The sequence below is a fragment of the Macrosteles quadrilineatus genome, unplaced genomic scaffold (genome assembly GCF_028750875.1).
Source record: "Macrosteles quadrilineatus isolate MER2022 unplaced genomic scaffold, UCM_ALF_1.0 Scaffold_30__1_contigs__length_1495292, whole genome shotgun sequence".
Classification (NCBI taxonomy): Eukaryota; Metazoa; Arthropoda; class Insecta; order Hemiptera; family Cicadellidae; genus Macrosteles; species Macrosteles quadrilineatus.
The window spans coordinates 210,240-232,367 of NW_026542623.1; the positions used below are offsets into that span (position 1 = coordinate 210,240).

General features: G+C 32.9%; 1 protein-coding gene across 1 annotated transcript in view; it reads left to right on the top strand.

The window, feature by feature from the left end:
* Nucleotides 1–21,890, top strand: part of LOC129005681 (diuretic hormone class 2-like) — a 122,622-nt gene extending 100,732 nt beyond the window's left edge. Inside the window, exon 4 of the mRNA XM_054434645.1 lies at nt 20,772–21,890. Within this exon, the coding sequence (XP_054290620.1) occupies nt 20,772–20,916 (145 nt within the window). The 3' untranslated portion in view covers nt 20,917–21,890. The remainder of the gene's footprint in view (nt 1–20,771) is intronic.
* Nucleotides 21,891–22,128: the final 238 nt, after the last annotated feature.

Consider the following 22,128-nt stretch of genomic DNA (forward strand, 5'->3'; position numbering starts at 1 on the left):
TAGCCCTACAGCATGTTTCTGTTTGGGATTCAGGTAAAATCAAAGACGCCACACTTACCTTTGAAACACGAACCTTCCTGACCCGGTCAGACGGTCATGCGATCTCACTCTTTGTGAGTCATTTTCTTTTTTGTTGTTGTAATCTTGTACTTTTCCTGAATAAAAAAGGTGAGAACATTAATGAACATCCACCAAAAGTTCATGAATTGAAAAACCTTAAATATTTTTTTATTAATTATCACATGTTGATTGTTACTCATAAATTTTTCACATCGTTTAATGAAACATAGGCTAATAAGAGAGACTACTCTAAAAGCTCAAAACAAAAAACCAAAAGATCCACCGCTAAAAGCTTATACTGACGTTTATACATGTACTTTATAGATTCTTATGTTATACTTTACACGTTTATATAAATCCGAAACTAGTTGATTATGTATAATAATTCTGCACTTAAATTCTCGTAATGAAGCATTTCATTGTGTATAAGATTTTGGTCCCTTCCATACTTTAAGGATGCACACCTTTTGCAATGTACAACAATGTAACTAAAAATAGTTAACCACCATGACAACAAATACTAATCATTTATTGGAATACTTTCCTTTAGTTTTGCTCCAGAATATAATCTATGAAGTTTATAAAAAATCACTCATATACTACTATTGCAATTCACCAAGGAGTGGTGGTCTAGTGTTAGAGCGCCTGAAGTCCTGAAGTCATGAGGTTCCGGGTTCAATCCTGCCTAATCACCATTGGGTTTTAATTAAGTGGTAATGTCGCAACCCATGGGCCTAAAGAAATTTGGAAAACGACCCCGGACTAAAACTTTGAGTCGTTAGACCAAAGGATCTCAATAGAGTTTTTTTTTTGTCCTAGGACGCTAGGCACGAGCCTGAGAATATTTTTCACATTACTTCAGGCTAGACCTAAGGGTCGCGGCAATATCACTTAGATAAAATCCATCGGAGATTTGGCGGGATTTGAACCCAGAACTTCAGGGACTGAAGTCCCGCGCTCTACAATTCAACAGTAGCTTATTACACTATGAAATCAATGTAACACCGTAATAGAACACCGTCAAATTCCCACATTAAACAATAATAGTGACAATAATTGATATATATATCGTTCAACAAAGTATACAAGCGATTATTTTAATTAACGGACTTTGAAATGTTAACCAATGCAACACATGTTCTGATCCCGAATCTGATAGAAACAAGGTTTATCACCTAAGCTCGCTGTTGGCTTGGTGCTTTCACTAATGAGTGGTTAATTGTGTTTAATCGTGTTTTATCTGAAAGTCGTGGTCACCATAATGGAGAACAATTTGCATTGCTAACAAAACTGCCTGTTTGTAATGTTGTCGTAATTGTGCATTTATTTTTTTCTTGTTCATTTTATTGCTTAGTTTATTAAATTTAAGAAAGCAAGAGTGTGGAGGTTTTTTACGAGTACATAAAGGTTTGTAGCACTCACACACACGTTTTAACTACAACAATGCTAATAAAACAGATTTTTAGTATGACAAAAATTTATTTTATTAATTTTTCTCACAAAATTACGTTTTAATAATTTTCTTCTAACCGTTCTATTATTGATTGTTTGTAGCCTATATAATTATTTCACATAGGTGAAATTATTTGTAGCTTTCACTTGACAAAGTTTAACAGGTTTATGAAAGTTTATTTACAAAATTCACTTCTACGTATATTATGTAAAATAGTTTTGCTTAGTTAATGAAAGAAATTGTGAGTACTTTTATCTGGAATAGAAAATAGTATAGACCATTATGTCGAAAAAAATCCGAGTTTACTATTTCATCCTTAATATTGCAATGTTTAAAATCCCTTATTTCCCATGCGGGCCAGAAAATATTAAGACAACGTAAACAATCGTATCAGCTGATCAAATAAACAAGTTACAGAGGCAAATAAAAGTTACTGTAAAGTATTACTTCAGTACTTCAATATAATATTCCATATAGGTAATTTGAATGAATGTATGTTTAGATAAGCTCAGCATTAACCCCTTTATCTGAAACCACTGTTTTACAATTTGCCTAACTATTTCTTCACCAAGAACAATGGTTGTTCACATGTGTCACTTCCAGCTGACCACAAAACAATGTAACTATTGAATCAGCTGATTTTGTATTGTTGTTGTTTTCAATTTGTTTCAATTCATCTTCAGCTGAGAAATATTTGGTTTAACAGATCCGTGTTAAAATTTCAATTTACAGAGTAAAGCGTATAGATCAAATAATATTTTTGTATTTGGACTATAATTAATTATACTACTCTTTTTTTCCTTAAAGATACAGGTACACTTTTGTATTTGGTATTAATGTTTTCGTGTGTTTTGAAATTTGAGCTCGAGATTGTTATAGTAGTATATGTTATTCATTGTGACCCTTCGTTGGAATATATTATTGATAAAATAAAAGGATTACCTTATCCAACCACAGTTGCTGGTATGACAACTAGTTTCGTGTCTAGGAACTTCGTCAGGTCATTGTATGCAACCACATCATCAATGTATTAATACATTGAGGTATGTCAAAAGATTCTTTAAAACACTGTCTAAATCACACACTGTCTAGTCACAATAGTAAAAACTAGTCATATTGATCAATTATTAAAATGGAATAAAAGTTATATAAGCTGGCCAGCACTGTCTTATCACTGTCACTGACAAAATAAAACTGACTGAATCATAGGGTGTCTTCATCTCTCCAGTGCCACCTGTATTTCAGTTTGTTTTGTTCTTCTTATTTAATACTTTGATTTGTTTGTCAATATATGTATCAAATATATTATTAGACTGGAAATAGTATATATTTTTCAGCTATAAATAGTAGCAGGAAATAGTAAACATCTTTTGACTAAGAAAACAAGAAAACACTGCAATAAAATCATTGGTATAAATTAAAATTCCAATGTTGTGTATGAATATAATTACGTAATTAAATTAAGCCAGAAATATAGAGTGATATACATTACTAATTTATGTGACAGTTACACACTATTTAACCAGTTTAAACTGAAACACTTATTGTAAGCATAGCACCATAGTCACAACTTTAGCTAAAGAAAATGTAACTTATAAAGGAACAATACCTTCTGTGTGGGATTCTACTCTGTAGGCGGTCCCTACTGTGTTACTGTGTTCTATTTAAATACCGGGTGTCCCACGAAGGGGTTTAAACGTTTGATTTTATATTACGTGCCCATTTATGCACCAAACTTTTTTAAACTTTACATAGTTTACAAAGTAGGTTCTAAAAATATTCTGGAGAAATTTCAGCTCCCTAACATAAGTACAAACAAAATGGCGGCATATTGAAAAACAATACTTTAAAAACATTAAATAAGGTATTTTTGGTTTTATAAAATATTTTTATTGTTATTTTCCAGGGCAATATGACTTTTAAATAAAAAAAAACTAGAACATAGCCTAATGGATAACTTTAATGTCCAAAATTATTCAAACCGTAACCCATCCACAGCAACACACTGATAATAATATTTTATAAAACCAAAAATACCTTTTTTAATGTTTTTAAAGTATTGTTTTCAATATGCCGCCATTTTGTTTCTACTAAGGTTAGGGAGTTGAAATTTTTCCAGAATATTTTTAGAGCCTACTTTGTAAACTGTGTAAATTTTAAACAAGTTTGGTGCATGAATGGGCACGTAATATAAAATCAAACATTTAAACCCCTTCGTGGGACACCCTATATATTGGATACATGTTGTTCATGTTTACCTTAGTGTTCAAAGGCTATTGTCTTTGTTTCATTTTTAGTTTCCTTTGTTTATATATTTGAAACACATACATATACAAGTGCTTGCAACATTAATTTACAGTACTCGAAACAGTTCCATGAGAAACTACTTGTTTCATTTGACAGTGAAATATTTGCACACAAATTAATGTACCATATACAATTTCAGATAGTCTAAACGACTTACGAAACATGAAGTTAGATAGGTATGGTAATAATTTTTAATTCCTTTGTGTTTTATACGAAATACAGGCTTTGCCCGGGTGTAATTTAATACGTTTAAAATTACCAAAATTAAATAAAAGTTCAAGCATTTTAAGGTGTTAAATTTAGTATTAATATCCCGTTTTGAAGTAAAATGCGCAAGTATAAATGAATTGAATATCAAATCAAGAATAATTAATTCATACCGTTTCGCACGATAACTATGACATGAATGAATCAGCTGATTGTATAATAATCCTATGTAATACAGACCTGATACAATATAATTAATTATCTTCTTACTTGATGCAAACCAATGTTCTACAACATAGATATTGAATACTGATTCTTCCTATTTTTTTGACAAATACTTTTTCTATGGTTTCACATAATGTTTGTATTAAACCAAACCTAATTCTTATAGTTTAGTTCGATCTACAATTTTATTCTAGTTGATAGTTTTTAAATAAACGAAAATATGGTAGGATTAAATTTCCAAAATGAAGCCTATACCAGTTTTACAATATTAATAACCTTAATTGACACACTACAGTAAGTTTTCGAAGGAAACCCCATTTTTTTGTTTCCTTTACTCTAAATTTTTAATCATTTTCAACTTAAAAGGGTATTTCGTCGCAGGAATCGTCATAATAAAAAAATGCTTAGGTACTATCAATATAACAAATAAAAAATAAATACTTTCCTTTGCTAGAGGGTAATTTTGACTTAATATTTAAGCAAAAAACCCTGTTAGAAATCGTCCATATCAATGCTATGTCTACTTCAGCCAATGCAATTATTTTAGGCCAAATCCATACTTCTATTACGATGCTAAATATGTTGTAATCTCATCAAATAAAGTGTAAAAACTACTACCATATTTGTTGTGTGCATCCATCTACATTTAGATTTAACAAGTCACACTGCAATGTAATTAACGATAAAACCACTGCATTGTAATAACCATAATCTTTTGCAGTAACATTGTAATACGCCCTTCTCCAATGTAATCCTCAGAACAATGTCATCCTGTGTTTACATTATCCTCTCATTACACAATTTAATCTCGTTCACACAATGTAACTATTCATGTAATGTATATTACCATTGACTTTGGATATTAAAATATAAAATTGTATCCTGTATACACCAGCTACACCTCAGTGCTTTTATATAAAACAGTTTTTCGTACTGTGTTAGTTGATGGGGTTAGAAAAATGTAGTTTGAAATTGTTGCTATTTTATTTGTATATGGTTAATATTATTGTATACGAAAATTTACATGCAGATCTGCCAGAGGCTTAATTTAACTGACTTTTGAACATAAAATTGAAAATGACTCTAATTGGTAGACTCAATGTAGCTTTTTTTTAAATGACAGTTGTGTTTTCTAAGATAACGGTTATGGAAAAGTACACAGCAGGCTTGTACAAAAACTATTAACAGTAACAAAACCTTAGTAAGGTTTATTTTTTTATAGAATAAATTGTAGTTTGCAAGCCCAAAGGCGTATAATTTACGACTCATTTAGTGGTCGGGGGTCTTGCTTTGGTAGTTAACTTATTTAAAGAGCCACAGGTTTGAATTATTGAGCGCCTGCGAAACTTGGTTCCCTTAAAATAATTATCTAAGGGAATCTGGACAAGTTCCCTTTTCTGTTAGACATAGTAGAAAAGTAGTGGTTGTAAAAGAAAGAAAGCTGTTTTGTACATCAAAAACTATGTTTGTCTATAAATTAGTTATTTTACAATTTTAAGCACGGAAATTAATGTAATGCCTACTTCAAGTCCATAGAGGGACTTGAAAAATACTGAAGATTTTTAAGATTGAACCAGTGGTAGACATCCTTATCATAAAGCGAATACGATACAGCTACTCGGCAATAAATTGCAATTGTTTTTGCAAATTTAATAGAAACTGAACCATTTATTTATTTTCACTGCTGTAGTGAATCTATTTTGTAATAGTAGTTTACGCAACGATTGCGTAAAGATAGTGTTAACGACACGAGTAGAAAATTTAAAGGTACGAGCCTTGGCGAGTGCCTTAAAAACTTCTACGAGTGTCGTTAACATTATTTACGCGAGTTGCGTACACTACTTTACCTACGACATTGTTTTAATTACTAAAAATCACTACTCATAACTTCTAAAAGAGGTTATGTTTTCGTTTATAACCTCTCATTGCCAGTGACGGTGATGCAACGAAATATTGTATCAAACACTAGTTGCATCAATCAACAATTAAATTGGCCTGAACAACTGATTAGTTGAATTTTGAATCATTACAATTTTACATCTCTCTCAATCCTTGAACCTCATTGGTCCGTTACTCGTGTTGTTATGAGTAAATACCAATTTACTCAGTGTTAACACACTGTATGCCAAATAACTCCAGTAACCTCCTGGATATTTTGACATGTATCCTAAATCATTATTTCACCTATTCAAAATAATTTACTCAGTGTTAACACACTGTATGCCAAATAACTCCAGTAACCTCCTGGATATTTTGACATGTATCCTAAATCATCCATAATGAACACCCTTATAAATAAAAATCTATTAAAATTAAAAATGACCTAGTTATACCCTATATTATGTAAATCGAATATTACGTAATATTAAGCCCTTGCGAGACTTTATATACACCCTGTATATATCATTATACTGTAGCAACAATGACGGTTTTCAATATAGAAAAGTTAGGGGTATGAAGTAGTTCTTTATCCCTAGGGTAAAAAAAATTAGCTGACGCATTTTCATGGACACATCTTATACACTTAGCTAATTCTTCCGCAGATTTTTTTTGGGGGGATGCCGCAAGTTTTGGTGCCAGCGTTACATTTCTACGCTGTTATGAAAGTAAACAATGCTGTTATGAGATACTTTTCAATTCTAATAACTGTACTGAAACGGCTACTTTAATAAACGGTCGTAGGTAAAACATTTTACCTCTAGACACGATTCTTTTAAATTAATATATTAGCTTACAACTTTTTACATAGGAAAGCAACGTCTCTATTTAACAGTGAAAAAGTATTTTTTGTTAAAATGACTTTTAATATTTTCAACAATTAATTGTTTTGAAGTGAAATACTGTATAGAATACGCAAATTTTGTTATGTTATAAACTGTTTTACACTAGAAAACATTCGATAAGAATGTTTACGTTTGTCTGTAATCAACGATTCAATGTCTCAAAGCAAAAGTTCCCAATACAAAATAACTGCTTAGAGAGATGACAAAACACAATATACCAACTTGTGAAGAAAGAATCGTAAAACTCAGTTCTCGCGGACAATTTGATGTTATATTTGACGTCGAATGGAGATCCCCGCACAGAAATATCCGTGATATAAATACAAAAGTCTGTCTCGTCCAACATTGTCGTTTTTCGCTCGCAAACTGGGAAATTGAATCAATGCAAGCAAATGTAGGTTCAAATTTACCTGCGTGGTTATTTCTGTCCCTGCGTGGGAAGTGTTTACATGCTCTAGGTGTTGTGTGATCTGCTCCGTTAATCAATTATTACGGCGGTTAATACTGTTAATACTGTTCTATGAAATGGCGACCATACAATGTAGGTATTTTAAGCCAAATATGAATGGAGATGAGTGTAGAATGAGTGGCGCGATCTTGTAGTCTTGTTAGTGACTAATGCCGACATTCCTTAGACACAGCTGTTAATTAATAGCCCATACAGCTAATGGCAACTAAGGGACCTACAGTTTAGAGTGGAATCCGAACCACATTTTTGCCTTGGTAATTACGAATTGGTCTAATTATCAGGATAGTACTGCGGATAGTCGTAGTACTCACCCGTGCGGACGTTAATCCACACCAGGGAGCATCGCATCCACAGTGCATGCCTATAAATATCCACAATTCGACACCTCCTAGTAGCTGGATTATAGGACGACGCCACCTGTCCCAGTCGATCATTGTAAAATCCCAGGTTGCGATGTTAAATCACTAATTAGGGAAACTGTTCAGGGTTGGCACTGGTTAGTATTGGTCAGTTTAAAAGTAATAGTTTTTATTTAATAAGTATTGTTGATGGTAGATTTATGTTGTTTCAAGAATCATTGCATATTATAGAATCTGAGTACGATTTCAGGTCTGAAGGAATAGAATGGGGGAATATTACGTTACAATAAGTCGGGTAAACGTTGAAACAACAAATATTTCAAACAATGAAATGAAAAAAAATAAGTAGGAATTTATTTTTTTTATTACCGGATCCTCATATTAAATCGATTGAACTATTTTAATACGAATCTAGAAAATAATTATGGAAATCTTCATAATCCTTCTTTATACCTAATAAAATTGTTTCAAAATTTAAATTTATTTTCTGCAACCTTTTATTCATCTAAATCGAAAATATCTTATGAAAACATAATTTGACAATATTTGTACCTTAACTACCTATTTTTTTTGTTTAAATTTGTCATAAAAGTGTCAAACTTATTATATCTACGTCCAGTAATTGTTAAAAAAAAACTATAAGATTTATACTGGTATTATTCCTTCAAAGGATAATTGGCTTAAATTAATCCCCAAAACGAGGAAACTAAACGTAAACGATTCTCTAGGGACGGTTGGTCAGAACAAAAGTAATCAAAATTCTAAATAAATAAAATATATGTTGATTATTTTATTACTTCTTTATTTTTTTCATTTTCATTCGTATAACACATTTTATTTTTGATTGTTTATGGTGAAATAGTACATATTTATACTACTACAGAGATAAATAATATTCTTTGAGCCCACTTAGATAATCGAAAGAATTGTCTCTTTCTCTTCACTCATATAGGTACAATTTTTTTTTTGTGATGTGTTATCTATCTTTGCCAATTCTGTTGTGAATATTTTATATAACATTTTAAAATGTTGACGAATGACGGTTTTCAACAAATTCAAATAGTTTACAAACGACAGTTTGCGTCAATTGTATTCCTACGTCTATGATACAAGTGTTTTATAACATATTCCAACATCGTGTTGTATAAACTTTCAACATGTGGCCGAAACCACCTGGATTTATTGGTTCAAACTTTACGTAGTTGATCGTATTTTTAGGCTAACTTATACATTCAATATTGTGTTAATGTCAAAATATTAACTACTTTTGAATCAACTGGGTTTTGACAAGTCAATAACCCCTAAAAGCAAAAAAAATCTCAATCTAACTAAAAACTAATAAAAAATAATCGGTTAGTTTTGTTATTATTTTTGAAAACCTATTCAGTTAATGGCAATTTGCTTCGCTGTTGCATGTTGTATGAAATCTTTCCAAACAATTCCATCAAAAAATGTAGGTAAGTTTTTTTTAATACAATAGAATTTTGAGTAAGCGTGTAGTACATGGCTGCCAAGGTAATCTAGATTGTTCACCCCATACAAAAATTTTTAGATAACACTCAAAAAACCACATTGTTTTTTTAGTAAGGTCCAAAAGAGTTTTTTTCTTAAATCATGATTGAATGTGTACCGGTAACTATTTTATTAAGTAGAAATACACAAAAATGTTTTCTACGTCCCCTTCAAATTTCGAAACAGTATAGCAGCTGGTTATTTATAATAACTTATTAAAATAGCGTATTTTTTAAGTACTACGTTATAACTTAGTTAGACATAATTTTGAAAAAGTTTACATGTACGGGGATCAGTTTTTTTCTCGCTCAAATGAATATTGAAACTCAAATCAATGTGAGACACTTGTGAAGCTGCTGGGCCACTAATGAGCCCCCCTAACCCCCCTTTCCCCCCCCAACCCCCTTTTTAATTCCCCCTCTTGGGCCCCTTCGCTGACACCCGCTGAAGTGTTTCCCTGTAACAACTTATTAATATTTACTTAGTTTCTGATGGTTCCATTTTCAAACTCATTATTCCTGAAAGAGGAAATAAATCGGTTATTGTTCAACTATCAAATCTTTTTAAGTATATATAAAGAGTCATTGCTTAATAGTGTTAAGAGTTTTTTAAATGGTAAATTTCAAATTTTCTTAATTTGTTTGTTAAAATGTATTTACAAAATATGTTTTGTCAATTAAATTGAGTTTTATTTTAATCATTGCTTCGATACAAATATCTATTGCATTGCTGTCCCAACAAATTTATTGATTGATTCAATCAAATACAGAGTTTTATAGTCAATTTTGATACTTGTTGTGCAAAATTACTTTAATGATCAACTATAAATCATCAATTAACAATTATTTTTGGGGGCACCACCTAGGTGCGTATTTTGACCCAAATATGAGTGAAGGATTGGTGTAGAATGGTGTGAGATGATGGTGTATAGCTTTATTACTGACGATCAGCTGTTTCATCAGTCAGGATCATTAATCAGGAACAGCTGGGTACGATTTCGAATAATCAAAAATCTTCATTTCTCAGGATCGAACCAGTGACCTTATGATTGTTTTCAAACAATTTAACTACTCAGATACCCAGCCAGTTTTTACTATATCAATTATGTAACTTATTTAAATTGTGGGTTTATCTTCCTATTAAAATTACTAGCCATCGATGAAATAGTCTATTCCTGACAGTTACAAAAAGTTTAGATATCCTCAAACACTACCAGAATTTTCTCGCACAAATAATCATGTTTACCAGTTTACCCTTCCACAAAGAAACATTTCCCAGGTACAACTAAGCACAATTCCAGTGTAGCGTTGCCAAACAATGACATTCATATCTAGTTATTTCTGCACTGCGTTTGCAAATGCAGCGGTGAGCGTGTGTGTGTGAATGTATGTGTCGATGTGTGAGTGTGTTGGTTTTTTGGCGAGTTACATCTTCACCACGCGCAGACTTACAAGCCAAATACCTTTACAAACCTTTCTTTGTAATTTGCTAAATACCGTGACAGCTTGATAAGAAACTGAAAATGCGTTTTATCACACTACGATGTTTTTAGCCGTTTTACAAACGTTTTGGAGACCGAAAGCTACGTTTTGCTGTCCATGCCAGCTCATCATTTGGGGACCGAGCAGGTTTTTACATCCTTCGGGCCGAAAATCAGCTGTTCACTTACTTTCTTAAAACATCAATGCATATTAAATACACAATCAGTATGCATAGCATTGCAGACTTGTTTTATTATCAGCTCTGCTTAGCAGCTATTTATAAATGTTTTTGCTAATTCCTCTTATTATTTCTGCACATAATCTTAAAGTTGTAGTTGTGTTGACTGTTTGTGCGCATTATTATTTTGGTAAACCGTGGTAATAGGGTGAAATAGCGTTTGTACCACGGACCGAAATTTATTTTCTGGCTCGAGACAAAGTCGAGAGCTCATTTTCGGCCCTGAGTACGAAATATACTATTTCAAAAGATTTGTAAAACACTACATGTTAATAGTTCATTTACTTAATTCATATTTTGGATCCAGGGTGAGTTTAAAAAGCCATTCAATGATTGTTTGCGAGTATTTTTAAATCATGTTTTAACCTGGCAAATGGAAATTCATAGGAAATAATCGTATTAAAATAATTGCACAGTCCTATTTGTCAGTAATGTGTGTTATGATGCATAAAGTGCAATATGTGTAGGTGTGCTCATCAATATAATTTGTAAGGTTTTTTTGTTGAAAAGGTCTTACTTGAGTGTTTTACAATGTATTTTATCTATCTACGCCAATTATTATAATTCTATTGTGTTTAACCCATTGTCTGAACATATCCGTATAATTATTCCATATTTTACAGATTATTCATTATTACAGCTAATTTCAATGTAGCTAGAATACCCACAAATATTTTTCGTGAACTTTATTTTAATGCAAAGGTTGTAATTGGCATAAAAAATATGTCTAAGTCTAAATACATTTATTTTGAAAATAATACAAATATGTATGGTAAAGATGGTTTATTTGTTTGGTAAAACATAACTGCTTATTTATTCATTTACTATCATCGGCTCCATATTTTTACAATAGGAAAGCTTAGCAGCTTAGTATGACATACCATCATAAAAATATACTAAAATTTAAACAGACCATTAATATATCGGGACTAAAATGTCCTCACCCAAATTATTCGACATATTGTGATCACGAAAGCCAAACTCAAACAATTAAAAACAGATTTCGTATCTGGCAGTTATGAACACTTATTCCTGCGCATTTAACCAAATGATCGTTTGCGCAGACAAATGAAGACATAACTGGAGTGGCTGCACGTACGCGTCATTTCCACACTTTATCGCGTTTCTACGACGTGATCGCGTAAGCAGTATCGCGTAGCGGACGTGCGCGTCGCCGAGTCTCTGTATATGGTACATCTACATTCCCTGTGACTGCTCTAGCCCAACATATCGTACTGTAGTAATAATCACAGCTTTCTCTTCTTTGGAATTTTTTCATACTATACTACTTGGTTGTACATACGTTTAGGGTCTAGTTAGTTTTTTTTTCATTATGTAGCTACAATGGTGGTTTTCAATATACAAGTTACGAAAAATGAAGTTAAAGAAATTAGCTAGACGCATTTTCGTGGACACATCTTAACACACTAGCTAATCCTTCCGCAAATTTTGTTGACGAAAACACCTGAGATTAACAAATACTTTATTATAATTTCTTTGGCTTTATCCTCGTGTTATATGTATATTTCACTAAAACGAACAATACATATCATTTATTGACATTTTAACATGGTTTTGTCGAATTAAAATGTATCTATATTATAAAATTAGTGCGGTCAGGTTTGTTTTTGTGTTCAATAATTATTTGTGCAAAGTGAGCAATTGCCTCACTCGAGAGAAATCCTTACTCAATGGTTTCTCGAGTGAGAAGATTGCACTTTGCACTCGAGTTGCACATACCTATATATATTTTTCCTACAGTTACCATAAAACAGATAAATTGGTAAAGAAACGTGCCTTCACGTTGCAAATCTGGAGTGAGACAATGTTAACATTGTCTCACTGATGAGCGAATTGGCCACTTTGCTTTCTCAAATCAGTGAGAGAACATATACATTGTTAGGTAACTGTAGGAAAAAGTATATTTTAAAGCGACATCCCTAGACAAAATACAGTAGTTGATGGGTAATTTGATTAATTTTCTGAAAATCTAAATTCAAAAATTTAAGGTGAACAAAGGTTGCTTCTGAGGTGTAAGTAATAATTCCAATATTAATCCAACGTAAATCGTTTCTTGGATTGGAATTCTCGAAGTTCCTCCACTTGGGGGGACGATTGCCCCGAAGAGCTAGATACATCTTAAAGATGTCGAAATGGGTTAGTGAGTTACCTCATTTGACACCTAGAAGCATCGGTCCACCGGCAGTGCATACCAACCGACCAGTATATATGCCGAACGTTAGGCACAACTTCCGTGTGAGAACCAAAACTTACAATAACGTTTCAGACCTCTATATGAATTTTATACAGAGTATTCAACCAGTAATATGAATGGACACAGTGTACATTTTGTTCTGAAACCCACTAACTGCCGATTTGCATTTTTTATGAGTTGTTTACTGGTAAATGCCAGTTTAAAATCTACATTACCGACTCCACTCTAGTTGTGCGAGTGTTCGCTAGATAGCACGGCGTGTGATAAGCAGTACAGGACGTTGTATTTGATTTGTTTTACGAGAATACTTATTAGGCATAACCATTGACTTAATATCTACACTGTAGATATAAAGTCAATGGTATAACCGTATAACTCAATCGCTGTAAATCTTTATCTGTATTATTAAGAATTAATGGTATTTGTATAAAATGTAAAAAAGAAAATGACTTACGTTGGATTTTGTGTTTCATAGTATGTATCATTAGCATTGTAATTTTACTAAGATGCCTCGAAGTAGTCGCGCAAGCATAAAAATGGGCACGCAATGCAGGGATATGATAGGGAATAATCGTTTTCACCCTCAACTATATCACATACGGATTTTGAATTCACGAAGTGACACAGGCTGCTATGAATTATAATACTTTAATGTGAACCTAATAATTAATTGTGTTGGCGGGGTACATATTGTGTTTAAAACTAAAATACCAGTAAAAGCTCGTGTTATATACGTTTCCCTTAGTGCAAACTTAGGCCAAATAAAAAGTTCTGATTAATACATTTGTTATTTCGTCATTATTAAAATTTACTTTTGCAAATAATCGTGTTGTGTCGGGCATAGCAATTTTTTATACATTGTTGTCTTTCGACTGTATCACCTAAGAATGGTATCCTACAACATTGCATGAAGATTTTTTTCATCACTTGTTTGGTTAAATTCAATTTTAGTGTTGATTACTAGGTTCACTACCAGTCGTCACATTCCGCTTGACGTGTTAAAACACGAATTGAAACATACTGCTTCTCCATACTGCAGGTTGTGTTAAAATACACGTGTTGTGGAACTAAAATATTTTTTCAAATCACTAAAGTAAAAATTGGATTGGCAGAAGTCCATAGTGACGTGGACTAAAGAAAAGCTATAAAACTATTAAAACTAGATCATAAATGTTAACACTATTTTTTGCAGCAACCCAACAGGACTTTTTCTATACAGTATATATGAAGCTCAAATACCTCTGACTCATTAATTTATTCATTCATTCATTCACTCACTCATCACGAAATCTCAGAAACCATAAAACCTAGGAACTTGAAACTTGGCAGGCATCTTCCTTTTGGGTATTAGACGCTCACTAAGAAAGGATTTTACCCTCCGACCTCTGGGCTCCGCCCCAGTGGCTCTGGAGTTTCCCATGTTAACCTTATGAGAAATAGAATTAATGAATCTTAACAGCTGTTTCCATTAAAGAAGTTGGTTCTGTTATATGATGTTCAATAGCATTAAAGTTACATGGATTACCAACAGGGTGCAGCACTATTATTTCTTTTACTAATTTGCAACCAAAAGGTGAGTGAACGTAGCGAACGAGCTCCAACCTAAAGGTGAGTGAGCGTAGCGAACGAACTTCAACCAGGACGTGATTGAGCCATGCGAACGAGATCATCTTGAAAATTAAGAAGTTAAACGGGGCAAAGCCCGCGGGTTACAGCTAGTAAAATTACATATTCATATCTCGTGAATCACGGTTGGAGCTAATACTGTTTCATGATTACTGCTGATATTATCAACAGCTTACTTTCAATGCATGGAAAACTGCATCCATATTTAGAATCCCAAATTACACCTTAGGTTGTCAAACACTTTTCAATGTCAATGTCTGCGTTACAAAACACCCTTTCATGGTAAATGTCAGAGACATCTATGTTGAATAAGCTGTAAACAAATAAATCGATAGCCTCAAGTTCATCCTTAGCCTAGACACTGCAAATACAAGAAAGAATTATTTAACTGTATCGCCAAAATATTGTTAATCAATTCAAATTCAAAGTGTTTCAAATCTAAAACCTAAAACTTTGAACTTTTCTAGAGAGGTGAATGTATAATATTCCAACATACCAATTATTTACCAATAAGTAGCACAAACCACATGCAAACCTAAAATTGAACTACAGTATGTACTCGAACTTAACCAACAAATTATCCTCAAAATAAAATCATTGGATCTAGGCCTATTGTAACAGTTTAGGTTTTTTCTAATGTAACTAAATTGAAATAAATAATTTATACTATTTTGTGTACAACCATGTATTCTAGCAATAATTTGACTCCATAGAAAATTACTAAGCTACATACATACTATACTTTTTGTACCGGTACTGGTTAACCCACCATTTTTTATTAACATTCATCATATTATATTTTATATAGCTCTACAAGAAAATATCCCATATTTGTCACTTGCATGGATGCAAAATGTCAGTGGCGTAACAAATTTTTACGGGCCCCCCTGCAAACTTATTTTTTGGGCCCCCCTCTCATGAGTTATTTTTAGACCACCAATACAACATAATCTAACGCCCTCCCCCTCCCACCACAGTATTTTTTGGACCACCTATACAATGATCAAGCAGATTTATCATAAAATGAGTGGTAAATAAATTATGAAAAAAATATTAAATTAAAATATTAAATTGTGAGTTATGTTCCATAAAAGGGTATGTGTTATGTATTTTCAGTCGTGGTTTGATGGAAGTGTTACATCACTACATCATTATATCAGTTTTAGTGTTTGTAAATAGTTTTGAAATCAAATAAAAAACCCTTATTTTCCATCCGTCTATCAGAATGTTTATATCAAGGAGGTTAAAAACTTTACATTTAATTTATAACACATGTTATCCATTTTTATTACCCTGATAATTAGACTAATTCGTTAATTACAAGGCAAAATGTGGTTCGAATTCCCCTATTAACCACCTTAGGCCCCTTAGTTGCCTTTTGCTGTATTAGCTATTAATTAACATCTGTGTCTAAGGAATATGTCGGCCTCAGTCCCTTTCAAAACTAAAAGGTTGGGCCACTCATCTCCATTAATTCTTGGCTTAAAATACCTACATTGGTATGGTCGCATTTCAAAGTAAATTATTAAATTATCAATCAATCAATTAATTAAGATGGGGACGCCAATATGTGCGTATTTTAACCCAAATATGACTGAAGAATGAGAAAGTATTAATTTATTAGGTTAGTTTAACTCTTTGGTTATAATTAACTCATACACTAAAAGCTGGTTAGTTTAATAGATTGACGTACTTTAATCACAGGCTAAAATAGCCTATATTGCATTTTTGAGTTTATCTTTGTATGGATTTCAAGCGTCTTATTATGTTGTAAGCGTTTATCTTACAACTAATGTCTATAGTATTGGTTAATTGTGGGGCTAACAAACACAGTCAGTAGAGTAGCAGTATATTGTATTTAACAAAACACAATCAATATTAGGACAAAACTAAAATGTAAAATAATACAATATTAAATGCCCCATCCAACGTTCATGACTCCAGGCTCCAAAGTAACAAAAAACAAAATGTTTGCAGACGAGACGACATAAGCAGTGTACGAAATCACCGAGAAGTAAAATATTTCTCGGTGACGAAAGTAAGATTGCATAATAATCAAAGACCCACGTTATAACATGTTAAATTTGTTACCCTAGTTCGTTATCACTGAAGAGGCCTAACGAAATTAAACGATAACTGATAACAACATTATTAATAACATCAATGTTATTACTTGTTCAATACAATTATTGAATGGATGAACTACAATTTTTCGGCCCCACTCGTCTCACGGGCCTCTCCGCTCACCGTTTCCCGCTCACCAGCTCCCGGGCCCCCCCGCATCGCGGGCCCTGCGGGCCCTTTTGTTACGCCACTGCAAAATGTTCCGTAGTCTTAATTTGCAATAAAGTAAGTTTATGTTTGAATTAAATATAATTTTAAATTACTTAGAAATAACAATACTGACATTAATAAAGTGCTGACACTTTACAAATAATCTATTGTCCTAAAAGTCATAACTGTACCATATTTAGATTAAATTTATGTACTAACCTCCTTTCTTTTCAAGTCTAAAGAAACGAAAGGTCAAAAATTACAAGGCATAAACCCACACATTCTTACCTTTGGTATGACATCAACCTGCATACAAACTGAGTTTATTATTCCTGAACTTAAATTATCTATGCTCCACTTTGGTAGTCTAGTCTACACATAGCATTAGTATAGCCCATGACGTAGCTATTTCGCATACCAAGTCATTAATTATATTTTTATTTCATATAAAATTATCGACTTTGTAACAAAAACATATTGATGCAAAAGGTTCCCATAAAATTTTAGTCCCAAAAGTTACCTGTTCGCAATTCCTTAGTTTTGAATGACGATGAAATAGCACGGTTTTTTGGTTAATGTTGCTTAAAATACCATTAAACTTTAGGATTCAATTTTTATCACAAAATATTAAACTAATTAAATATTTATACGTGAAAATAGGCGATGAAATATTATTTAGTTAATGATTTTCTTAAAAATATTCTTCCAAAGGGTCTTCATTTTAGTGCCTTCATTTATTTATGAACATCTATAATTTCATAACACTATTGATTCTTTGAGGCAGGATGCCAATTTAAAAACAAATCTCTTAAAATATTTAAATATTTAGTCTTGAGCATTTATTTTTTTAACGTGTGTAATATGTCAATATTTAATAAAAATTTATTTTTTTCGCTAATTTCCAACCACTATATAATTTGTAGGTAACAAATACATGGTTAAAGTTTTAATATGTATATTGGTTCAAACCTAACCTAGCGCAAGATAAATAACCTAACTCTAAACAAGTTTTATAGGTAATTAGAATATTTTAACCTGAAAAACATAGTAGTGAATAAACGGAATAGGTCAAAATGTCATTGCCACGTTCAAAATCGGTTATTCAATGCTTAATCACAATTGCAGTGCAGTGCCCTTAAAATAATATATCAAAAAGTGAGCTTGGTAAATAAAAATATGTAATTGAAAAACTAACCTGAGTATTCAGTAATCACCAGAACAAAGATGCATAGGAAAATCAGCCTTAATTATATTTCCGATGTCACTTGACACTAAACACTCACTAAAACACAATAGAGAAACTTATATCATGAACGATTAACGGAATGTAATAATAATTACTACACGGACACACACAACCAATATTAACGCGTAGTAACACGAAAATGCATTGTACCTTACGAAACGAATAAGACAACAATGAACCAATAAGAAACTACTACGTCATGCGAGTGGAGGATTTACTAATCAGCTGATTCGGTAAAACTGTTGGTTCCAACATCTGTATAAGCTACAACATACTGTATACAATTAATTATTAAAATTAATGGTTTAATATGCGATTTTAATCGATATTGCTTTGAAATTAGTAAAAAGCTAATCGGAAAAAACTACTGTTGTTACTATGCAATTACGAAAATATTATACAGGAACTAATAACTTAACTATATATTCAATGTATTTTTTACTCAGTTCCAAGTTTTAAAGATACTATAATTGAGTATTATATTCCAGTTATTCGAGAAAAAGTGTTGGCTTAAAATTGATCATACTAGCTTTGTTTATGAATAGCTACAATTGATCTTACAAAGTGTTTCGGCACATTATGCTAAACTAGAGCATATTTTTTCAGTAAACAAGCTACTTTTGAGGGAATATAGGTCCAGAAGTAGTAAAGGTCTTTGGTCTGTTGCATGAATTGTGCCCAGGACATTATAATCTACTTCCTTAGTTGACCTTTTAGTTGGAAGCTGGATAGGAGGGGAACATGGGGCAACGAATAATGTTGATCGGAGAAAAAATGTATTCAGGACATTGAGCTAAATCATCTTAGGTGATCTTTTAGTAAACTAGTAAATTCTTGGGGAATATAGGTTCACGATTAAGGAAGTCATTATGGAAGTAGTCAAGTAACTCTGGAGAATGAAAATCGTTAGGCACATTATTCAAGAAGAAAAGCAAAGTGCATTTGTCCAGAAAACTTGCATGTGTTTTAACTTCCTAAACCTTCGTGAGTAGTTGTTCAGTAAACAAGTGACTTCACCTAAGTAAATGTATTTTGTCCGGATCATGAATTTTATTGCACTCCACTTTAATAGGTGAAGATACAAACTAACTGACTATTCTTCCTTCCCGGCTTAACTTAGTTTTTGCATTTATAGTTGATGAGGTTTGATACTGGAGATTTTCCAATCAGTTCCTAGGTGGATTTGTGGACTTCTGGTACTAACACAGAATAAAGTGAATCCACTAGTTACTCTGTGGTACTACAGAAGTACTTCAAATAGTATACTTGATATTGGCTTGAACATAGTTAATGTAGGAAACACGCCTGACCATCCTCTAGGACCACATATATCACTGTACAACCCCACCATCATTTCTGGAAGCCATTTTACCCTATTTTGCCTTAACTTCGTATAAACATCTCAACGAGCTAAAAACATTGGACGATTGTACAGCATTTGATATTTTGTATCCAACCATCTGGGTTGTAGATTATTTTGAATCTATAAAATTTCACAAACTATGATAGCCTATTTTCTGTTTCTTTGTTTAAAGTTAATTTTTGGTGTGTGTGAGGTTATGTTAAGAAATTACTTTCGGAATTTGCCGTCACGATATCGGAATCTGGATTCTGTTCTCGTCCTTAAGCAAAAACCTAAAACATAACAAAATTAGTACCCAAACGTGTTGGAAAATCCGCAATAATTTCTCAACTTCTACAGGTTGTTGTGACGTCTCTAGCTTTGGATTTTTCTGTACAAGCTGTTCATCTTGACGTGACGTAATCGTGAATTTCCTGAGGTCTGAAACCGACAGTGGTTTTAGGACGACGCCTTCTGTACGTTTGTTCCCTTCGAGGAACCGGTGGTGTTACCTTTCAAAAGATTGGGGTAGACTTCCGTATCTATTGTCAAAAACAACCGAACGAAAATATCGATCGATATATCGATAATTTTATTCGATATATCGTTTGGTTGGTTAGGTTAGGTTAACCTAACCAACCAAACGATCTATCAAATGAAACAATCGAATCAAGAATATTCGATATTTTCATTCGGTTGTTTTTGACAACAGATACGGAAGTCTACCCCAAGATTGCCCATCAGAACGTCTTGTCTCACACTGCCTATTCTAGGGGGTGCGATCTGGTCTAGTGGTAGAGCTCGGAGCTTCAGAGCCCGATGTCTTAGGTTCAAATCCCGCCAATCACCGAAGGATAATGCCGCAACCCTTTTGCACTAGTCTGATGTAATGTGTAAAACAGTCCCTAGAATCCTAGCGTCCTAGGATGTGAAAGACATTACTGTATATTCACCTCTCTTCTGTTTTTTTACAGCTCCAAGCGTGGTCTAGACCTGGGTCTGTCCCGTGGGTTCTCCGGATCCCAGGCAGCCAAACACCTGATGGGCCTAGCCGCCGCCAACTACGCCGGAGGTCCTGGACGACGACGGCGTGAAGTCCCACAACCCTTGACTGTATAAGCTAGCCCTGCGCTACCACTCCAGCTCTATTTGCAATGTTGTTGTTCACCTTTTTAAACTAACTGTCGATATTTTGTTGTGAATGAGCTCAATCGGGACCTTTTTGATCCCACTCTTAAGATCACAGTACTTTTTTCTCGTTTCTAAATAATGTTTACTAGTGTTCTACCTTAAAAAGGTTATCGTTATGTGTATTGTCGTTTTCTTGAACAAAATTGTATCATCTCATCCTTGAAATCTAGAAAAATTTACGGCTGCACTTTACGTCCTACACTCATTCGAATGAAAATATCGATTATTCGATTGTTTCATTCGATATATCGTTTGGTTAGTTAGGTTAGGTTATCCCTACCTAACTAACCAAACGATATAACTTATCGAATAATCAATATATCGATCGATATTTTCATTCGAATGAGTGTATGACTTAGTGTAAAGTGCAGCCAAATTTTCAGTTTGACTAAGTTAGTCTTGTTTAGTGTCCCAAAATGTTAATTTACTTATTTTCCAGTAATTCATGTTTTATCCTTTTTAAGATTACACGTGTAAAAATGTTGAATCGGGGAAGGGGGTTGTTCAAAGCATATTACATTCATTTCAGACATTGTTAATCAAAATGATCTTAAGAGTGTGGTCACTATAAGACCCTTTCAAAAAATGAGGACATTTTCACGTTGTGTTCTCTTTGATGCATGTGCACAGTAAAATCGGTGTTTTGTAACAAAAACGTGATTATTTATTTGTAAATATAGAAATTAGTTTGATTTTATTTCTCTCAAATCTTACTCGAGCCAATCGAAATTTTCTAATTATCGTAGCGCCCTGTAACCCCTCATGTGATTGTTAGACGAAAGCTGATTCCTTTTTGATTATCTTTGGTGTCACGAATAGCAATTTATTCTTAAAGATAGTAGTGTGATTATTTTTATAGATGTAAAATACATAATGTAATAATAAACTTATAGATGAATGCACGCACTTATTCTTCCATTCCTTGTCCTGAGTTAAACTTGTTTTTGTTGGTATAAGTTTCATCATAAAAAGTCAATGATGTATATTACGTTACTAGTCCGGAAAATATGTGTCTACCGGACGAGTATGGTTGTTCCCGTGCAAAGACGAAGTAGAGAGCGGGATTACCATACGAGTCCGGTAAACACATTTGGGACAAGTGACGTACTATATTTTACGCCATACTAAAGCTAACTTAAC